This window comes from Ammodytes marinus, assembly GCF_949987685.1.
Source record: "Ammodytes marinus genome assembly, chromosome: 16".
Lineage (NCBI taxonomy): Eukaryota > Metazoa > Chordata > Actinopteri > Uranoscopiformes > Ammodytidae > Ammodytes > Ammodytes marinus.
The window spans coordinates 27,852,077-27,871,892 of NC_137220.1; the positions used below are offsets into that span (position 1 = coordinate 27,852,077).

General features: G+C 43.2%; 1 protein-coding gene across 5 annotated transcripts in view; it reads left to right on the forward strand.

Moving 5' to 3' along the window:
- Nucleotides 1-19,816, forward strand: part of dnm2a (dynamin 2a) — a gene marked incomplete at its 3' end in the record, with an annotated part of 39,962 nt that overhangs the window by 5,035 nt on the left and 15,111 nt on the right. For all 5 annotated transcript variants that reach the window (XR_013845265.1, XR_013845266.1, XM_080043849.1 and 2 more), the window contains exons 2-12: nt 5,730-5,803; nt 8,050-8,199; nt 11,241-11,444; nt 12,062-12,160; nt 12,240-12,400; nt 12,498-12,640; nt 15,543-15,678; nt 15,800-15,867; nt 16,605-16,743; nt 18,545-18,631; nt 19,177-19,247. Coding sequence is in view for 3 of the 5 variants with exons in the window: in XM_080043849.1 (XP_079899975.1) it covers nt 5,730-5,803; nt 8,050-8,199; nt 11,241-11,444; nt 12,062-12,160; nt 12,240-12,400; nt 12,498-12,640; nt 15,543-15,678; nt 15,800-15,867; nt 16,605-16,743; nt 18,545-18,631; nt 19,177-19,247 (1,332 nt within the window). The remainder of the gene's footprint in view (nt 1-5,729; nt 5,804-8,049; nt 8,200-11,240; nt 11,445-12,061; nt 12,161-12,239; nt 12,401-12,497; nt 12,641-15,542; nt 15,679-15,799; nt 15,868-16,604; nt 16,744-18,544; nt 18,632-19,176; nt 19,248-19,816) is intronic.

Consider the following 19,816-nt stretch of genomic DNA (forward strand, 5'->3'; position numbering starts at 1 on the left):
GCCTGAAAGGGTGCCGAAAATGCGGAGCTACACACTGCCGTCATTTGATTGGCCGAAAGAATCATTTCCGCCATGTGTAGTCACCTCGGCAAGAGTCTTGTGTTTTGGCAAAAATGTGAGCACAGCACTGTTTATTGTGTGGTGTTTTTCCTCGTCAATAAATTAATCAGTTGGTTACACTGTGTCCCACTGCGTAGCTGCCGCAGCCAGCACTGTTCGCTCACTGTCTCATAAGAGTTGCACCGAGCCGTCTCTGTGTGTTAACGCCATAGCCTAGATAGTAGTAACTACACGCTCACAACAACACGGGGGGAATAAATAAAAAAGCGGCTGGTTTGACCGAGCAAAAACGAGAGACCGCTGGCTTGACCACAGTTGGTCGAAAAGAATAATTTCCGCCGTGTGTAGTCACCTCGGCTAGAGTGAAGAGAGTCAGTGTGTTTTGGCGAAAATGTGAGCGCGGCACTGTTTATTGTGTGGTGTTTTTCCTCGTCATTAAATGAATCAGTTGGCTACACTGTGTCCCACTGCTACGATGTCACGAAGCTGCCGCAGCCAGCGCTGTTCGCTCACTGTCTCTATCAGTTGCACCGAGCCGTCTCTGTGCTCACAACACAGGGGGGAATAAATAAAGAAGCGGCTGGTTTGACCATGCAAAAACAAGAGACCGCTGGCTTGACCACAGTTGTTCCACAGCCCGATAGTTTGACCCACATTCTGACGGCGGCTATCGCAGTCCAGCCTAAACCCCGCCCCACCAGTAAGGGTAGGGTCATAAACCCCGCCCTGCTACCAGTAAGGGTAGGGTCGGCGGTGGAAACAACACAGAGATTCTTAAAAGTGAGCTGTCCCGCTCTGAGCCGCTCCGACCCGACCCGCTCTACTCGGTGGAAACGAGGCATAAGGCTGACTGAAAATCCAGTGAGTGTCACACTTGTAAACTGGAGGGATCGGAGCATTCATACACTCAGTTTTTTGAAAAGGCCTTGTTGTGACTTCTCAGTAGCATCTAACTGCCATTCTCCATGTCCAGTGGGTTCAGTTTATCCCTCAGCCTATGGTAATGTTTATCTGTATGTCTCATTCCCTCCCTCTCTTGCTCCCATTCCTCATCTAGGCCTTTCCATACTGTCCACTGTGTGAACAAATGCCTGCATGCTCCACATTATGTGCATGGCACAGCACCAGTGCTGAACCATAGACCTGTGGATTTGTGCTGACGTAAGGAACATCCAGAACGTTCCCCACTGTTTCCCCAGCACTCTGCTTTCTAGGTGTAGCAGCAGACACTGTGTAGTGTACTGTATGGCAGCTCCTCTCTGTTCTCTTGTCCTGTGGCTGACACATTGCTTCCAGTCTGAAGTCAGCAGGCAGGCTGAGCTGTGCCATAGTCCCCTCAGGCCTGTATGGAGGAGAAGGAGTATGTGGGTTAGTGACGTGCTCAGCTTTCTGCTAGGATTCTTCAAGACTGTGGCTGGTGATTGGCCCCAGATGTTGTATGTTTGCAGAACAGCACATTGGAGCATTGGGAGGGGAGTGTGGAAGACGCGGCGGAAGAGCCTCATCTGACGTAGGGATGGGACGATCCACTTTTTTTAGTTCCGATTCCGATACCTAGGGTTTGGATATCGGCCGATACCGATACGATATCATAATTGTTATACATTTTTTTGTTGGTGGTGATTTTATGTATTAGGCTAGGAAGGCTTAAGCAATTCTAATTTAAAAGAGCAATAAATATACACAAATGCATATAGGTTTATCTTAAAGGCAGAATTATAGAGTCACACAAAAAAAATCCTTCTCAATGATCACTTCTGCCCCACTAGAATATGTGGTGGTCTGTTTGTCTGAACAGTCTTCCTCTCTCTGGCTGTATTTAACATAGTAGAATTTGTCACAAGCCTCTCCACTTCCTTGACTTTGATTAGCTTTGGTTAGCTCACTGGCTAACAAACTGATATGTACTGTATGTCAAATTATAAAGTGATGTCCTCTCTCCCTCCAACGAACGTCGGTGCATGTTCGCTCTTACATAGTAAAAAAAAAAAAAAAAAAAAAAATTATAAAAAAAAATTATAAAAAAAAAAAAAAAAAAAAAATCGGATTTTAATATCGGAGCTGTCAGTCCGATATCCGATACGCAGATTTCGGCCATATCGGACCCGATACCGATACTGGATCGGATCGGCCCCATCCCTAATCTGACGTTAACTAAGCAACTCTGGCCGTGAGGTTAAACATTCCTCAGGTACCCTGTCACTTAAAGAGAAACAAACACAGCAGACTGTGAGAACGTTCTCATTGTTTCATGTGGGCTGTTGTCTCAATAAGGCATTCCACCAATACCATTTGCCTTGTTTGTTAACAGTCAACTACTGCTTTTGCGCATTGCATTATGCAACAATGTTGCGAGTTTGTATTTGAGGAAGAGCACATAGCAAGTCTCAGGCTAGTGTGGTAAAGGCGTTATCGTGGGTGATATCTGGTGTATTGACACAGCCTGGGCTCACACAAAGGCTGACATTGGCCAGCTGAAACCATGGGCCTGCCTTTACTTTAAATAGGCAGCAGTACATGGGCCAGTTAGACTGTTCAGCAAGGACCAAGTTCATCAGTCACACAATGCACACCTACAGCATGTTTCTAACTACACAGGTTGGATCAACCTTCAAACATGAATTATTGTGCAAAAATACAAGTTACACACATGTATAACTTTCTCCCCCAATTAAAAATAAGATCAAGATCACTCTGGTGATGACTAGTTAAGTGGAATCACAGTCCATACACAATATGACACCCTCTGCTCTGGTGTGTGTGTGTGTGTGTGTGTGTGTGTGTGTGTGTGTGTGTGTGTGTGTGTGTGTGTGTGTGTGTGTGTGTGTGTGTGTGTGTGTGTGTGTGTGTGTGTGTGTGTGTGTGTGTGTGTGTGTGTGTGTGTGTGTGTGTGTGTGTGTGTGTGTGTGTGTGTGTGTGTGTGTGTGTGTGTGTGTGTGTGTGTGTGTGTGTGTGTGTGTGTGTGTGAATATGAATGTTCTCAGGTCTTGCAGGTGAATGTTTAAATGTTGGCCTTTCAGATGTGAAACAAAAATAAATTTTCACGCGTCAGTAAAATTTACACCAGAGCTGTCATAAGGAGTTGCTTATATATTATAGGGTGGATGTGACTTGGATCTCTTAAGCTCTAATGACGGGAGATAATTACTTTTTCATATTTGATTTGCTGAAAGACGAGTTGGAGGTGTGAAATTCCCCCGTGCAAATCAATTTACCGGAGGCTACGCTGTGAGGAAATGGACATTGGATGTAAATGAATAACTGAAAATTTTCTCCATGTCCAGGGTTTCGACATAACCAATGGCCCGCTGGCCCGGGGCCAGTAAAGTCATATGCAGGGAAAGTTGATTGGCCAGTCGCTGGCCCGCCCGGGCCAGTAACGGCCAATCACAGTTCAGTATATTTTTGTAGACATCATGGTTCATTGAAATGCGCGTTGAGAGTCGTAATGAAAGCAGTGTTTATCAATATAATAAACATAATATAAAATATATTTTTTAATGAAAGGCCAGTGGACAAACGATGCATGGGCGTTTTGACAGGTGGAGCAACAAGCGGGCGCACTCTCGCTCCGTTGGCAGAGCTGCCTACCGTCCGCCTGCGAGTCGACAAATCAATCGACTTACTCTGCCCCCTTTCTTTCTTCCCACAGCAGAGGTTGAGGTGCAGAAAATGAAGTGATAACTGCGCTTTTCCTTTAGCTGCCGCCGTAATGTTACAGTATTTGCATCAAAGCCGTAGGCTAATGGTAATACAAATGAGAGGCTTTTTTTAACCGCTGTGAATGCGTCTCCGGTGATTGTGTCGGTTGTAGACAGAAACTAATGGAGGGACTCGGATCACTGGATAGTTCCTTTAGTCACGCAGTTTGTCTGCCGACATGGCTCTGTGTTTTAAGGCTTGAGACATACAATCAGATCGCGGAAGTCTTTCCCATTGAAATCGCTAACGGGGGGGTATTACCTCGGTTATTATTTTAGCCACAAACCACAGTTCTTCTCACTCACTCACTCACTCACTGGCGAAATTTCACGGTGCTATGCTCGGACGAACGCATTGTGTTTCTAAGGTGATTTAACGTCATAGTCTCAGACGAGCGTTTAACTAATGCTGCATATTTTGCACTGCATTGTTTTGTATCAATTAGGGGTGTGCACGTGTACACGTGTAACCGTTTAGTAAATCATAACCGTTTAGGAAAAATCAATAAACGAAAACCGTTTTTTTTTTTTTTTTTTTTTTTAAATTTCAAAGTTTTTAAATATGTTCTGGAGACACGCGTGTATTGATTTTACATCACTAATAAACTAATTGGGGAGGATAAAAGCTAGTCTGCCGAGAATCTGTCTGTCCCTCGGCGAGTATGTGTGAGTGAGTGTGTGTATCGGCGCACACACACACGGGGAGTCGCCGTGCTGGGGCTCGACTCACAGCCACGGAAGATAACGATGATGAAAGATAACCTAAAGATTAAAGTTACCCGGTTGACGTGAACTACGCTCGTAAGTAGCCCGAACTTTATAACACCTGTTCAACATGCATTTAACGTGGACATGTGGAAAGCGATAGGCTATATTAATCAGGAAATGAATGAAGCGCGATTATGACGGCGAACGTGTGTGTGTGTGTGTACCATGGACCTATTATAAGAGGTGTGTAAACGAGCGTAGTTCATGTCAATTGTGTGTTTACAGGCGAACGAACGTGTGTGTGTGCGCGCGCCTACAAGACGGCGGGGGCACGAGGACAATGACGTCACGGTTAACCGTGTACACGAAAAAAATTTCGTCGTGTACACGGTTAGGCATTTTTGTAAACGTTCACACCCCTAGTATCAATAGTTTGAAAAAATGGTCCCACACCGGACTCTTATGTGAAGCTGACACTTCATGCTGAAGTGACGCTCCTGCAACTCGCATACACGGTGAAATCTCCCATTAAAAAAAACGGCATAACCTTCTGATTTTCGGATTTCTATTCTATTTTTAAAGTCAACTTGAGCGCAAGTGGAACACCGGTCATTCGGTCGACACATTCACATCCCTAATGCATATAGAGAAAGTAATAAAAACAGCCTACCACACCACCAAGACTGATCAGACCTTCATCTCTTATTTTTCCCTATATGTTTGATCATGACTTCTGCAGGTGAACTATTCATTAAACTGCCCAAATTCAAGAATAAAAACAACCATCAAACTACTGGACTTTAAAATACTGGCCGACTCTTTCAACATACTTTCAGTCATAGGCTTCAAATTCAATATGTTTGCCTGGTTTTATATTATGTGTATGAGCAATCTCAACATTTCATATAATTAACTAAAAGAAAAATAACCAAATCTAAAGGGAATATCTATACTGTTACAGTATAGATATTCCCTTTAGATTTGGTTATTTTTCTTTATTTGTCTAATACAGGTATTATAATTATTGACACTAAATTATGAAGAAAAAAAAGTGTGTGCAGGGCCAGTGAAAATATACAAGGGCCAGTAAAACTCGGATCCACTGGCCCGGCGGGCCATTTGGAAAAAAAAGTTGTGTTGAACCCTGATGTCTCTAGCTGTCCCTGTCTCTGTCCTAAGCTGCCCCTTGGTTTGATGTCCTACCTTTTCATCCCTTCCCTTTGTGTTCATCCTCTTCCTCTCTCTTTCTCTCTCACTCAGGGACTTTCTTCCACGTGGCTCAGGCATTGTTACCCGCAGACCTCTCATTTTGCAGCTGGTCAACAATAAAGCAGGTGAGTTTACCACTCCAGTCACATTTCCATCTCCTTTCAGGGTTTTTCCTGGCTCAGAATGGGCCTTTGGGGGGGGTGAAAACGCTGGCCGACTTTTTTGGGGGCGCGACTATGTGCAACAGTATAGCGAAAGTGTGGATTTTAAGAGTGGGGTCGGGAGAGGGGAGTCTCTGTCCGGCTAGTAGGGCCCGACCGATATGGATTTTTGAGTGCCGATGCCGATTATTTTCAGAGAAAAATTACGATAACGATTAAATCGGACGATTATTTTATTTTTTTAAATCCCCATAATATATATTGAAAAAATTTACTTTTTTGAACCCTTACATATAAACATACTTGTTGCTGTTGATAAGTGTACAGGAACTTTTTATTAATTGCAATATGCATTATCTAAAAAAAATTTGTTACAAATATGTCTAAAGTGACATGACGCATTTTTAAACTCAGACATTTAGCATTTTATGTAACTGCACCCAACCCTCTGAACTCCCTCCCTCCAAATATCAGCATCTTAGACTAAATAAACTCATTCAAAAGTCAACTCAAAACTCACCTCTTTAACCCATTGATGACGGCTGCTGCGCGATGCCACATTGGCTCTCCTGCCTGATGCTGCATCCCGCAGCATTATTACTTTATCTAATTTTCATGGCATTCCCAGCATAGAATGCACTGTCATTGGTTCAAATACACATGAGGTGGGTTTTGTTGATTTTTTTAAGACCACGTGACCACCCAAAAGTTGTGTGGTTTGCCGAAAATCACTTCAGTCAAAAAAATAAAAAATAAAAAAATAAAACAAAATAATAAAAAAAATACGCCGGCTATGTCGGCGACAGAACAGTTTAGTGGCGTTTGGTGCGCAGAATCAAGGTCTACTATAGACTACTGACGAAAATCACACAACACATTGCATCTATTTATTAACAATATTTAATAATTTTCTAATTCATCTAATTTTGACGATTTTTAGAAATATTTGTTGGTTTGTAAGCGCTAAGGGAGCATGTTTAAATAAAACCTGTGAACCTTAACTTTTAAATGTATTTTATTTCATGTTTCTATGTGCTACACAGGCTTAGATATTAAGGTTTTGGTAGACTTGACAATTCGTACTATTTTTTCAGAAAACCCTCAGGCATTAAGGACATGCATCCTAGATTGCCATAGTCATCAATGGGTTAAGAAAGCATTACACCTGACTCCACTCTAAACCTTATCTTTAATTTGTCTGTATTTTGTTTTCTTTTTCTATAAGTATGATTTTCTATATATATGGTTTAAAGTGTCTTTGAATGACCTCCAATAAAGCACTATATAATAGCAAGGACATATCATATAGGGGAGAGTGGGGTGAGATGTGCCACTTTTAACTCAAAGTGACTTTAAAGTGAGGCCTTGACGGTAAAGTCTCCAACTCAAATATGTACAGTCCCCTACAAAAGTATTGGAATGGTGAGGCCAATTGGTCGCGTTGTTTTAAGTTGCAGTCACAGTCGCATATGCCTTTTTTTCAGGCATTTGTCAGGTTTCACGTGACTCGCGTGTCCTTGCGTGACATAGCCTATTGTGCACATTATTTCACTCTATTTTTAATCTGAAGTGTTTATGGCCAACAACATACGTTTTACATGTGTATCGACCAGAGACTGCCAAAAGGCCGTCTTCTAGAAGTTTTGTAAAAACTCCCGGCAATACGCTCCGTCTCCCTCCTACTCTGCACCAGCTGAAAGCTAAACTATCAGGTGAGGGGCGGGGGGAGCGGCGCGCACGGCTGAAAGAAGGGTTCGCTGCATTTACAAGTCTGCATGCCACGGCGTGCTGCACAATGATAGTTTAATTACGAATATTTCGTTTTCATTTTTGAGGGAAGCCGAAATCGAAATTCTATTTATCGTCCTGCACTACAAGAATGATGACTTCAATTTGGGCTGAATTAAGAAAGACATTTTGGAGAAGTTTTAAATTGCTAACTTTATTGTAAATTTTTATAATTTCGGCACTGCTGATTATCCTTTGACGCTGAAGAAATCTTCTATAGTGGGCGCCATACAAATCTCTATGCAGGAAAAACCTTGTGGTTTCTCGCTCACAGTGCCTCAGGCTAAGTTCACTGTCTGTTATTTGCTGCCTCCATCCCTTTAATCTAATATTCTCCCTTTCTTCCCTGTCCTTCCTTTCTCCTTGTCCTCTTGTCTCCCTCTACATTCCCTTTGTGTGCATCACTTTGCCCCTGTGTGTAGAGTATGCTGAGTTCCTGCACTGCAAGGGAAAGGTGTTTGTGGACTTTGACGAGGTGCGGTCGGAAATTGAGGCAGAGACGGAGAGGATAACTGGCTCCAACAAAGGCATCTCTCCCATCCCAATCAACCTGAGGGTCTACTCCCCAAATGGTAATGGACACCCATTGTTAAATACTTTAAGCATTCATTTGCGTGTTTTATGACAAGATATATATACTGTGAGACAATGTCATTTGTCAAGCGTCAGAGATGTTCCCAAAAGTCCCTTTTGTAATGTTCAAACATTCTTTGGACTCGGGGGGCGCTAGAGCTCATGCGATGGAATAGACGTGTTTTACTTGCGCTCCTCTCCGATAAATCGAGTAAAACATAAAAAAAGACAATTTATTGCACAATTCCCACTTTGAGTGCTGCTTTGTACTTTACTACCGGCAACGAAATAAAATGACCCGTAAAAAGCCGAAAACTAACGGTGAAAGCCCATCACCCCCGCCGGCTGAGGAGGGGGCTAACGGCGAGGCATCAGAGCTAACAATGGCGGACGGTGCCCCTAGCTTGGCCGTCATTCTCAAAGCTATAGGCGACTTGAGCAAGAAGATGGACGATAGATTTCAAGCCCTGGAGGCGTCTCTTCAAATCACGCAGGCTACTCTGTCTGAACATGGTCAGTGGATGGCTACGGTGGAAGAAGCTATCAGTGTCCACGACACCCGGCTAACCCTCCTAGAACAACAGGGGCTAAGGCTAAAGAATGCTAACAAGCTTCTCCAGGACAAAGTAATCGACCTCGAGGCGCGCTCTATACGCCAAAACATAAAAGTGGTCGGGCTACCAGAAAAATTTGAAGGTGGTCGCCCCACGGAATTTTTCGCCAGCTTTATTAAGGATCTATATAAACCGCTGTATAGTCTACTACAGTTTGTCTCTCTCTCTCTCGCTCTCCGTCTCTCGTAACTTCTGTCTCCTCCCCTCAGTCAGGTTTCGAACTAGTGCCGAATTTTCTCAAAAAAACAAGCAGACTAAATGACGACTTTCCATCTCCCACAACTGAGCCGATTCATTCACCATTGTCGTACTCATAGGCAAAAATATTGACACACACACACACAGACACACACACATAGCCTACATACACACACGTGGCGGGTGTCCGTTTATGCGGAGACGAGACAGTTAGCAAACAAAATTGAGACATACGGAGGAAGATTGAGAGATACTGTTTTCAACCTACATTGTTGCACCCCCTAAATCAATAATGCACAGACACTGCGGAGAATAAAGTAAGATGTCTTCCTACCTTCATGCTTATTTGCCCGAAGCATCCCATAAACCGTTCATAGAGCCCTCGCCCACTTTCCCCTGCTTCTCTCTTTACTTTTCTCCCTTTTTTGTCCATATGTGAAAAATTGTAAAATCATTAAAATAAAAGTTTCAAAACATTCTTTGGACTCCAGTGACTGTCTGTCACAAACACATCTCATCTCCTTGTTGGAGATGCAGCAGGGTATTCACTGTCAAATTTCACTTGGAACACTTTGAAGCAATAACATCTCTGAGGGTGTTTTTATGAAGGAAAAAACAATAAGTCTTACCCTGCGTTCCAATCCCCATACTTCCCTACAGCCGATGCAGTGGGCAGTGAGAAAGTCAGGCAGAGAGATAGACAGAGGCAAAGAGGCCTTTATTTCATCATTTTGCTTTTTGACTTCGAATTGTTCATGTTCATCTGTCATTAGACTGACTCCCGCTGTCGGGGCCGTTGTCTGCTCGCGAGCCGACCAGCTGTTTGAGATGGAGATGAAAAGGAAAGTGAGGTGTAGCAGTTAAATAGTTCAATGAATAAATATTGTAACCAAACACAATAATGTATTGTGTTATCTGCTTTAGCTGACATCGCCCACCACTCCTTGAAAAAAAATATAATTTTCCAAACTTAAAAAAACTTTAAAAAAAAATAAATAAAAAAAAAACGGTTTTCGTTTATTGATTTTTCCTAAACGGTTATGAATTACCAAACGGTTACACGTGTACATGTGCACATCCCTAGTATGTAGTGTAGTAAAAAGAAGAAGTATGTGATTTGGAACGCAGCCTTAGTTTTACAACAGCAAAAGGGGGCCTACTCAAGTGTCTCGTACTCGAGACGAAAGCTTCCCCTACCAATCCCCATTACCATGTTCAATTGAGGGTAACAGTAGAGATGTTAGTTGATGTTTTTACGAAAGGGTAGAAAAATAAAGTTAACAGTCACACAAAAAAAAGGAATGTACTTGTCTTAAAGGCCAGGACACACCAGTCCGACTACCCGAAAAATGGAGACTGCCGATTCAGGGAGCTCCAGTCTTCCCGTCGCGGCCAAAAAAGTGCAAAGAACACACCAAACCGACTTCTGACTTTCCGTACGCTCTGCGCTTGCGCGGGACGTAATGTCTCCATAGCAGCAGGCGGCGCTAATCTGTATTGTGGCCCTAAAAAATACGGAAGCCGGAAATGATGGGACGGCTCTCTAGACCATAAACATAGATAGAAATACGTATTTATATTTATGGACCATAAAGAGCACCATTTTTAGCAGAGAGTGTCGAGCATGGTGTCGAGCAGTCAACAAGGGTTGATGCATGTGAGTACTCGCTGAACGAAACAAACAAACACATTAAAACGATGGCTAACTGTTGTTAGCTGTTTGTGCTACCCGCCTCACTTCCGGGCTTCACTGATTCGCTAGCCCTCCACAAATCAAATTGCTCCAACTGAAAGACTGTCCGCCGCCGATTGTTCAATCGGCTCAAAAGAAGCCTGACAACATCTACGACGACCGATTTCACGGCACACACCGAACAGATTCGTGTCCCCGCCCTCTCAGGACTCTACGACGGCGATTATCGGGCCTGGCCTTTAGCTTGTCGTGTCAGAGAGCATGTTAACACTGAATAGGCTGTATTTTCTCAACACAGACAGTCAGCATGCTATGCTAGCATTAACTATCTTTCTTATACCCATCACTACCTGGCTTTCTATTCAAATGCTGTATGAAGTTAACGATGTGTCAAATGAAAGTGCATTTTTTTCAAACATTAGGGTTAACGGAAACACATTACTTGGAATAAATGTTGATCTAGTGTTAAATATGTGTAGGCACTCTATGCCTGGTTATTTACTGTAACTCTCTTTTGATGACTTGTGTGATTCAGTGCTGAACCTGACCCTGATCGACCTCCCGGGGATGACTAAGGTGGCGGTGGGGGACCAGCCCGTAGACATCGAGCACCAGATCAGGGACATGCTCATGCAGTTCATCACCAAGGAGAGCTGCCTGATCCTGGCTGTCACCCCCGCCAACACTGACCTGGCCAACTCAGACGCTCTGAAGATAGCCAAGGAGGTGGACCCTCAGGGTAATCATGGAGCTGTCGGCTAATTAAGAAGTCATTGAGAAGGCTTAGGAACACAATCCCTGTGTTCCAATACCCATACTTCCCTACTATTAAGTATGCCAGAGAAAGATTGTTGATGTCCCAATACATGCACGTCAATTGTAGTATGCTGAAAATACATAGATGCCCCCTAACTCCAATAGCATTTTGGAGTATTCGTCTTTATTCTTGACATTTCTCGACATAATGAATTACTATCAGATTTTCTTTTCTCTCCTGTGGCCCTAAAGCTCTTCTGTACTTTAGTATGTAGTGTAGTAAAAAAAAGAGTATGTGATTTGGAACGCAGGGAATATAACACTCCTTTCTATCTTATGCTTTGAAATGATACAGAATAGTATTGTTGCATCTTATGCTATCCCATTTCTTTTGATTTGATCTGCTACTGCTATTTGGTCAGTAATATCTCTTTCTCTGCCATCTCTTTGTAGCTGTTTAACAGGCTTCTGCTAGGATAAGGTCAAAGGCACAGGAATATTTATTTTTCGACTGTATTATTCTGTAGCACGCTTAATAGGAAACAATATGGTGAGAGGTAAAAAAAGATCTGTTGTAATTTACCTTATCATTTTGTGCAGGTATGCGTACCATTGGAGTTATAACAAAACTGGACCTGATGGACGAAGGGACAGATGCAAAGGACATCTTAGAAAATAAACTGCTGCCTCTGCGTAGAGGTGAGGATTATACACACACAAACACATTCATAGGATTTAGTTCTTGCTGTAGATTGACTATTTGTGTTGTTGTGTGCAGGCTACATTGGTGTGGTGAACCGCAGTCAGAAAGACATTGATGGAAAGAAAGACATTCGCGCTGCTATGGCTGCAGAGAGGAAGTTCTTCTTATCCCACCCTGGTTACAGACATTTAGCAGAGCGTATGGGCACACCACATCTACAGAAGGCACTCAACCAGGTCTGCTATCTATTGTTTGATTTTACATTTTAAAATTAAATTTCCTCCCTACCGATCAATCTTCTATAATAACATTACTGCCCCTGTCTGTCTGTAGCAACTGACCAACCACATCAGGGACACCCTGCCTGGTCTGCGCAGTAAGCTGCAGAGTCAGATGCTGTCCCTGGAGAAGGAGGTGGAGGAGTACAAGAACTACCGTCCAGATGACCCCACACGCAAGACCAAGGCCTTGTTGCAGTGAGTACACATGAATACCGTAATTTCCGGACTATAAGCCGCAACTTTTTCCCCATTTTTCGACCCTGTTATTACACAGCACAGTATATGTTCTGTAGCTACTAGGGATGGGCGTTAGTAATCGAGTACTCGAGTACTCCTTGTTTCTGTAGCCTGTATGCCGGCGGGCCGCCCCTATTTTAAAATGTTATATACGTGCACAAAACGGATAAAATAAAGTTTAACAACATTTTATATTTGATGCAAGTGCAATAAACTGAGCGTTGTGTCAAACAGCAACTGCAAATAACTGCCACCTCCGTGCCACCACAGCGCAGCGCAGCGTTCTCCACAGCACCGCGGAGCTGAACACGGTCTCTCCTTTTTCCAGAACATTTTCAGGAATATAACTGTCCAATTATTTCAAAGCAGATGATAAAGTTACGTTTATAAAAAGGGGAGATGACACCTGTTACTCTCAGTTAGTAATGAGTAGACTCCAGGTGAGCATGCAAGGTGCTCTCCGCTTCGAAAGAAAAGTAAAGAAGAAGCAAGGTTTACTTCAGGCACATTCGCTCCGAGCCAACAACAGTTAAGAAGCCTTCAACAGGGAATATGGGGATAAGATTCAAAAACCGACCGGTGTAACGTTCCGTTAATGAGGAATTAGTCGCGGTAATTATTCACGGACACGGAGTGAGCATTACGCGGTTGGATATACAACTATCTGCTTTGGTTAGTTATTTATATTTATTTAAATTGTAGGACAATAATTTTATATTATTCGCTGCCCTTCTTATTTTAAATGGTGACTTAGGCTATTTTTTTTGTTACAACTACAGCCCATGCTTTTTTTCTCTTTTTTTCTCCCCACCGCAGACCTACTCGATTGGTTTAAATTGTGGCCCGTCTATTTAATTACTTTCAGTGAGGAAAATGTGTTTTAAACTTGTGGAAGAAAAATCCTTAATATCATATGGCAACTGTGACTGTTTGACAATAAGCATTGAGCGCTTTATTGCGGTGAACCGTTGTTCTGTAGACAGATGCGTTGCGTTCTAAAAATAGAAAAAAGTTTAACGAGGAATCGATTGATCCTCGAGGAATGCAAGCGATCACACGAGTAGCGAAAACACTCATGCCCATCCCTAGTAGCTACTATTGCACTAAATGGTAACACTTGAATACGTTATTCAAATATGCAACTTGTTTGTTGAAATGTTAATACATGGGAGCTTCCTCAAGCAGCCATCTCTTTCCCGACAATCCCCTCTGTGCACCAACTCCTATGGTAATTAAACATTATAACACCTGCGGCTTATAGTCCAGTGCGGCTTATAGTGCGGAAAATACGGTACTACTCTTCAAAACAATGTATCATTCATTTAGTCTCTCCACTAGATGGCTTGGAGGTTAAGTAACTATTGTACCCACCAAATGTGCGCCCTATCCACCCAATCAAAAGTGAAGAAATTAATTTTTTCAGCCAATTAAATTATGTGTTTTTACTATACCAGGACCATTTCTAGCTTCTGATTGGGTGGGCACGGCGAAGCCCGCCTCCAAATTCACCCATCACCTGTCAATCACGTCCACAGAGCACAGTCTCTCCTTTGCAAAGGCAGTTAAAACGCTACCGCTACTCTGCGACTTTTTTCACACGTTAACCTGTTCTTTCTGTTAGTAAATGCTGTTAACAAAACTCATTCACTTCCTACTTTATCCAAACCGACTTACAAAACTTTCTGTGTAGCTCTGTAAACAAGCCTAGTGCAGCTTCCGCCTCTCACGATGCTGCTGTCACATCGGAGGGGCACTGTTTGTCCACGAGCTCTGCCCCTCAGCAAGCGCTGCTCCAAAGCTTTCTCTTCTATCGGCTCAGGCTGCCAACTGTAAATATTGCCTATGGATTTTCAGGTTGATGCAAGGTGCGATTTAAAAAAAACATATTTAAAAAAAGGTTGATGTTTATAAAAGCATTTTTATTCATGAAAAATGTGGAAACAAAACATGCAATAATTAAATCTCCCAAACAGCAACAATAAAAGTCGATTGCATACTGTGTTCAACAGGTTTTTTTTAATTACATAAATTAGATTTTTTTCCGCCTTGCAATTTTAATTAATTTTGTCTGGAACATTCCTTAATATCAGTGTTTCTGCCAGTGTGGATTTTCAATTCAGAGATACTGTGATATTTCATAAAGTTCTGAGGTGTCTTTTTGAAGGTGTTGTGCAAATTATTCTGTATATTTTATCTATTTATTATTTTCTAAGAACATTTCAAAAATTAAAAATTTAGCTTCAAAGAAGGTGGCAGATGGTTGTTATAATGGTGTGGAAAGCTTCTGGTAGCAGTGCTATCATGGTTAACCTCCCCCCAACCCCCCCCCCCCCCCCCCACACACACACTACAGCATTGAAGTGTCTAAAAGCTTACATTAGCAGTCGCAGAGATCGTGCAAGGGAAAATAATTTCAGCTCGCATCTTCGGTATCTCTGCCCACCTATTATTTCTATCTGCCCACCTTAATCTCTCTGGCTAGAACCGGCCCACTGCACATGGCAAATGCTTCTGATAGCAGATATTTGAAAGTTAGGACTCGATGGTCTCAGCAATGTAACATATTGGTATGAATATTAGGCCTAAAGTTTGCGATATCATTATATATCATTAGTTTATAGTCCAATTACTAATGAAGTTCAAACTAACCATTGTAGTGAGGCTAGCTATACTGAAACATCTCACTCGTACATGGATTCAAAGTAAAGGGAAGGGGCTGCCAAGGTAAGATGAATAAACATTCATTTCCAAGCTCTGGCACCACTGCTCGGATACGGTTGCATTAATGAACAGTTATTCTTGCAGTGGATCTCCGGGAAGGCATCATTGACACTGGTCTTTTGTGCCTGACCCTTATCAGGATGGTGCAGCAGTTTGGTGTGGACTTTGAGAAGTGCATCGAGGGCTCTGGGGACCAGGTGGACACCAACGAGCTGTCGGGCGGCGCCAAGATCAACCGCATCTTCCACGAACGCTTCCCCTTTGAGCTGGTCAAGGTGAGTGTGCAACCAGGAGGCGTTGGTTGGTTGGTCATTATCCATGTAGTGCCTTCACACATATTCAAGTATGGATAGATGTGTTGAAGTATTACTATGGTCCTTTCCCCTCGTCCCATAGATCGTGTTTGACGAGAAGGAGCTAAGGCGAGAAATCAGTCACGCAATCAAGAACGTCCACGGTGTCAGGCAAGTGGAGTTGAAACAAAAACATATCTGACTTCAAAAGCTAAACCCCCCTCCCCCCCCCCACCACCACCACTCAATTAACATCTGTATTCAGTTTTTACATGAAAATACAGCTTTACCCATATGCTTCACCTTCACCCTTTATCAAAGCTGTTATTCCACTGAAATTCCAGTTTCTTTTGATATAATCAAGCCCTTCCAACACAGTAAAAGTACCAATTCCAAGTGGAGTATACGTGTTTTCTGTTGTATGTGCAATGTATTTCCTACTATTTCCTATTGTCTGTTTTCCCTCCCTGTTGCTCCAATCCCCTTATGTCCTCAATGCAACAGCACCCACCCTGTTCTATGTCTATCTGCTGAAGCCTTCAATTATTCCCAGGTTTTGTGTTGCATGTATCTCTGTCCACTGTGGTCATTTTGTCATGTGTTCTTCACTGATACACTCGTGTCTGTCATAACTCATTTGTGGTGTTGTCCTTAATTATATTCACACCCAGCCTTTCCCTAGCGCTGTATCTTTCCCTCTTCTGGTGCTACTGTCACTATGTTAATGTTCCTTTATTTCATTGTCCATAAACCTCAGATCTATTCAGTCACCCGTTCTGTCTTTTTTTTGTATCTAATTATCTTGTCTATTCATCTGTTTTTTTTTTTTTGGGCCAACATGCCCATTAACTGTCTGTCTGTCTGTCTGCCCCGCTGTGCCTCTGTCTCTCCCTCTGTGCATCCTCCAGAACGGGGCTGTTCACTCCAGACCTGGCGTTTGAGGCCATCGTGAAAAAGCAGATCGTTAAGCTGAAAACGCCCTGTCTGAAATGTATCGATCTGGTCATTCAGGAGCTCATCAACACAGTCAGGCAGTGCTCCAACAAGGTACTGCAGGTGTCCGGCATCTCTCCGACCCAGCCCGGCCATAGGGTAGGGGCGGGGGCAACCTTTGGGTGTGGTAGGGGGCACGCTGACACACAGAACATTAGCCATTTGCTTCCTACAATATCTGGAAAAAGTCTCTTAACGATAATTTTTAGTTATTGTTCTAAATGAAACAAAATCAGCGTTCTGTGCAGTTTGCCCTCAGCCCAGCCCAGCCCCCTTGGCCCTGTGTCAGCCCCGCCCCTTGGCCCTGTGTCAGCCCCGCCCCCTTGGCCCTGTGTGTAGGCAGTGCTGTGGTGTTATGGATGGTTGTGACGGGTGACGTGTCGCCGTGGATACGAGACTCAAACTGCCTGAGCATCTCTGGTCTCTCCTGGACAAGCTGCAGGTGTCACAACTCAGCACACAGCTAAACAGAGGGGGGTGTTACGCTGTCATTTGGCCCCCCCGAGCTCATACGTCATCTTTGACTATATTGACCTAGTTAAAGAGGAACTGGCTCGCCGAGGAAGTGAAAATCCTGTGGCTTGTCCTCCGCTGCTCGATGTGTCTGTCAACTACTAGAAATTACTAACTGAAACAAATACCTTTTGTCTCTTTCTCTTTCCTCTTTTTCCTCTTTCTTTCATTTCTGTCTATCCCCCTCTTTCTACCACCACAACGCAAAACGCAATCTGACCCCCCCCCCCCCTCCCCCCCATGACACCTTTCAGGACAGGGCTCTTCACCCCTGACCTGGCCTTCGAGGCGATAGTCAAAAAGCAGATCCTCAAACTCAAAAAGCCAAGCCTCAAATGTGTGGACCTTGTGGTGTCCGAGCTCACCGCACTCGTCATGAAGTGTGTCGTCAAGGTAACCAGGGAAACACAATGGCAAGACAAGAGTTGTCTGTTGATAAGATGATCACCCCAGTCCACTCCCACCTTTGCCACTACACCATCCGTGCCCACTGCTCCCAATGTGTGTATTGTCCCATCCGTACTCTCTTCCCACCTCTGGAAGTCTCCATATCATTCAGATAGGGCACTGGACCATACAGACCATGTCTTTACATGTATGAACAACTCAAACTATTCACTAGCTAGGTCCCACATGGTGTTTGACCTCAACATCAGCTCATTAAAGCAATACATTTTCCCAACATCCTCATTGTGCGGCTACAATCGCTGACCTGCATAGCAGCCTGACTGTTTAAAGGTAGTTATGTCAGGGGGAAGGGTACTCATAGTAATAAAACCCTCTGTGGGAGCAATGGCAGCTTGAGTTAAGTGTTTCAATAGCAACAGTGCTCCACCGCCACCTTGTGGACAGAGGAAGGCCCACTACTACGCCATGCCCACAGTCACCCTGCCATCCTCCCCACAGTCTCACCACAGTCTGTTTCTCTCCCTTCTCATTCAGTCTTTACTAATATTATTAGCTAGAGATGACAGTTTTGAATTAATTGACATGTCTGTAAATTTGGGCATTGCCCTGTTTGTTCAAAACCTAAAATTATTTTTCAGTTGATATTCTAAAGAAAGGTATAACAAGTCATCCCCGGCTGATAGTACATGTTGTCACCTAGCAGAACAGACTCACTGTGTTTTTAAAGTCTGTCTGTGTGATGTGTCCTTTGTGTTTTTTATGTGGCACTGAAATGTCACTTGACTATCTCTTTCCTTTTTCTTTGTTCTCTACTTATTCTCATATTGATTGATACATATTGGTAAGTCTTACTAAGCTCAAGCTCACATGTAAAGTGTGTGTTTTGTGTGTGTCTCTGTTCAGTGCTGCAGTTGTGTGTTGTGTTGCCTTTCAGCTCAATTCATACCCCAGACTGAGAGAGGAGACTGAGAGGATTGTTACCACCCATGTCAGAGAGAGAGAAGGGAAGACCAAGGACCAGGTGGGTGTTTGGACATTGATTGAGTAGTGGTTCTATGACACACCAAGCTCAACCCTTATGTCAAATGGAGAACAGTTAAAATTCCTGAAGCCTTTCAATTGCTTAACAGAACTGATATCCTCCTGCAACCCTTTGCTGGTAGTTTGGAGTCATACTGTACTTCTCCTTTTAAAAGTATATCACAGTCACACAGCATTCTGCATATGCAGAATTTCTTCTTTCGTGATATGCCCTTTCAGTTGTCGGTGTGGTTGTACAGCTTTTTGTTCTTCATGCGCAAAACATTACTTACTTACCATGAAACCATCATAAAAAAAAACAATCCATTTGAAAAGAGGACTTTCTGCCAAGTAAAAGCCCAGACCTTTCAGAAATGTAGAAGAATGAGCTTGATGCTTCAGGTATAAGTTCTGTGTGGTTGATTTGGTTTAGTTCTCAAGTGTGAAATACCAGAAGTGAGTATTGGCGCTTTGCTACTTTGCGCCTTCTGTGGTGTTTAATTAAGACCTCTCCATCCTAATGATGATTTTCTGCCTCTAATGTAGGTGCTGCTGCTGATTGACATTGAGCTGTCCTACATCAACACCAACCATGAGGACTTCATAGGCTTTGCTAAGTACGTTCCTCTCATCCCTCCTTGTAACCCAAACCTAACTGCTTGATTCTGTTGATCTCAGCACAGGCATTGTGATCCAGATTAACTACATGTTGCCTGTTGTCTGGAGTGCACTTGTGATTCTGTCCATTTGCAAATGAAAACACCTGTCATCCTGTTACACTCAAGCCAACAATACATTTTTTAATTAAGAAACTTGACAGAAACACCATCACTTCACTGCTACTGTAGGAGCCAGTTGGGGTGTTATTAGGCCATTTAGTCACTTGCGCAACTGAATGAAAGTGCTGCTTGTAATCAACCACATGTTGTAAGCTGTGGTGCGTCAGTGTGATGTAGCATGCCCATGAGGGATCCAGGCACATCATAGCATGTGTCTCCCCGTGGGGAAGGTGATAAAGGTTCTCCCCCTGCATGCAACAATGCCACTTCCCATCCAAACACAATCAAATCAGGCATGCTTGATTTGTTGAACTTCCTGTTTGCTACTGGCTGTTTGTCTCCATTATAAAATGCCTATTGTACCAAGAGACAGAGCAATGTTAATTATTAACTGCATTTCCCTGTAG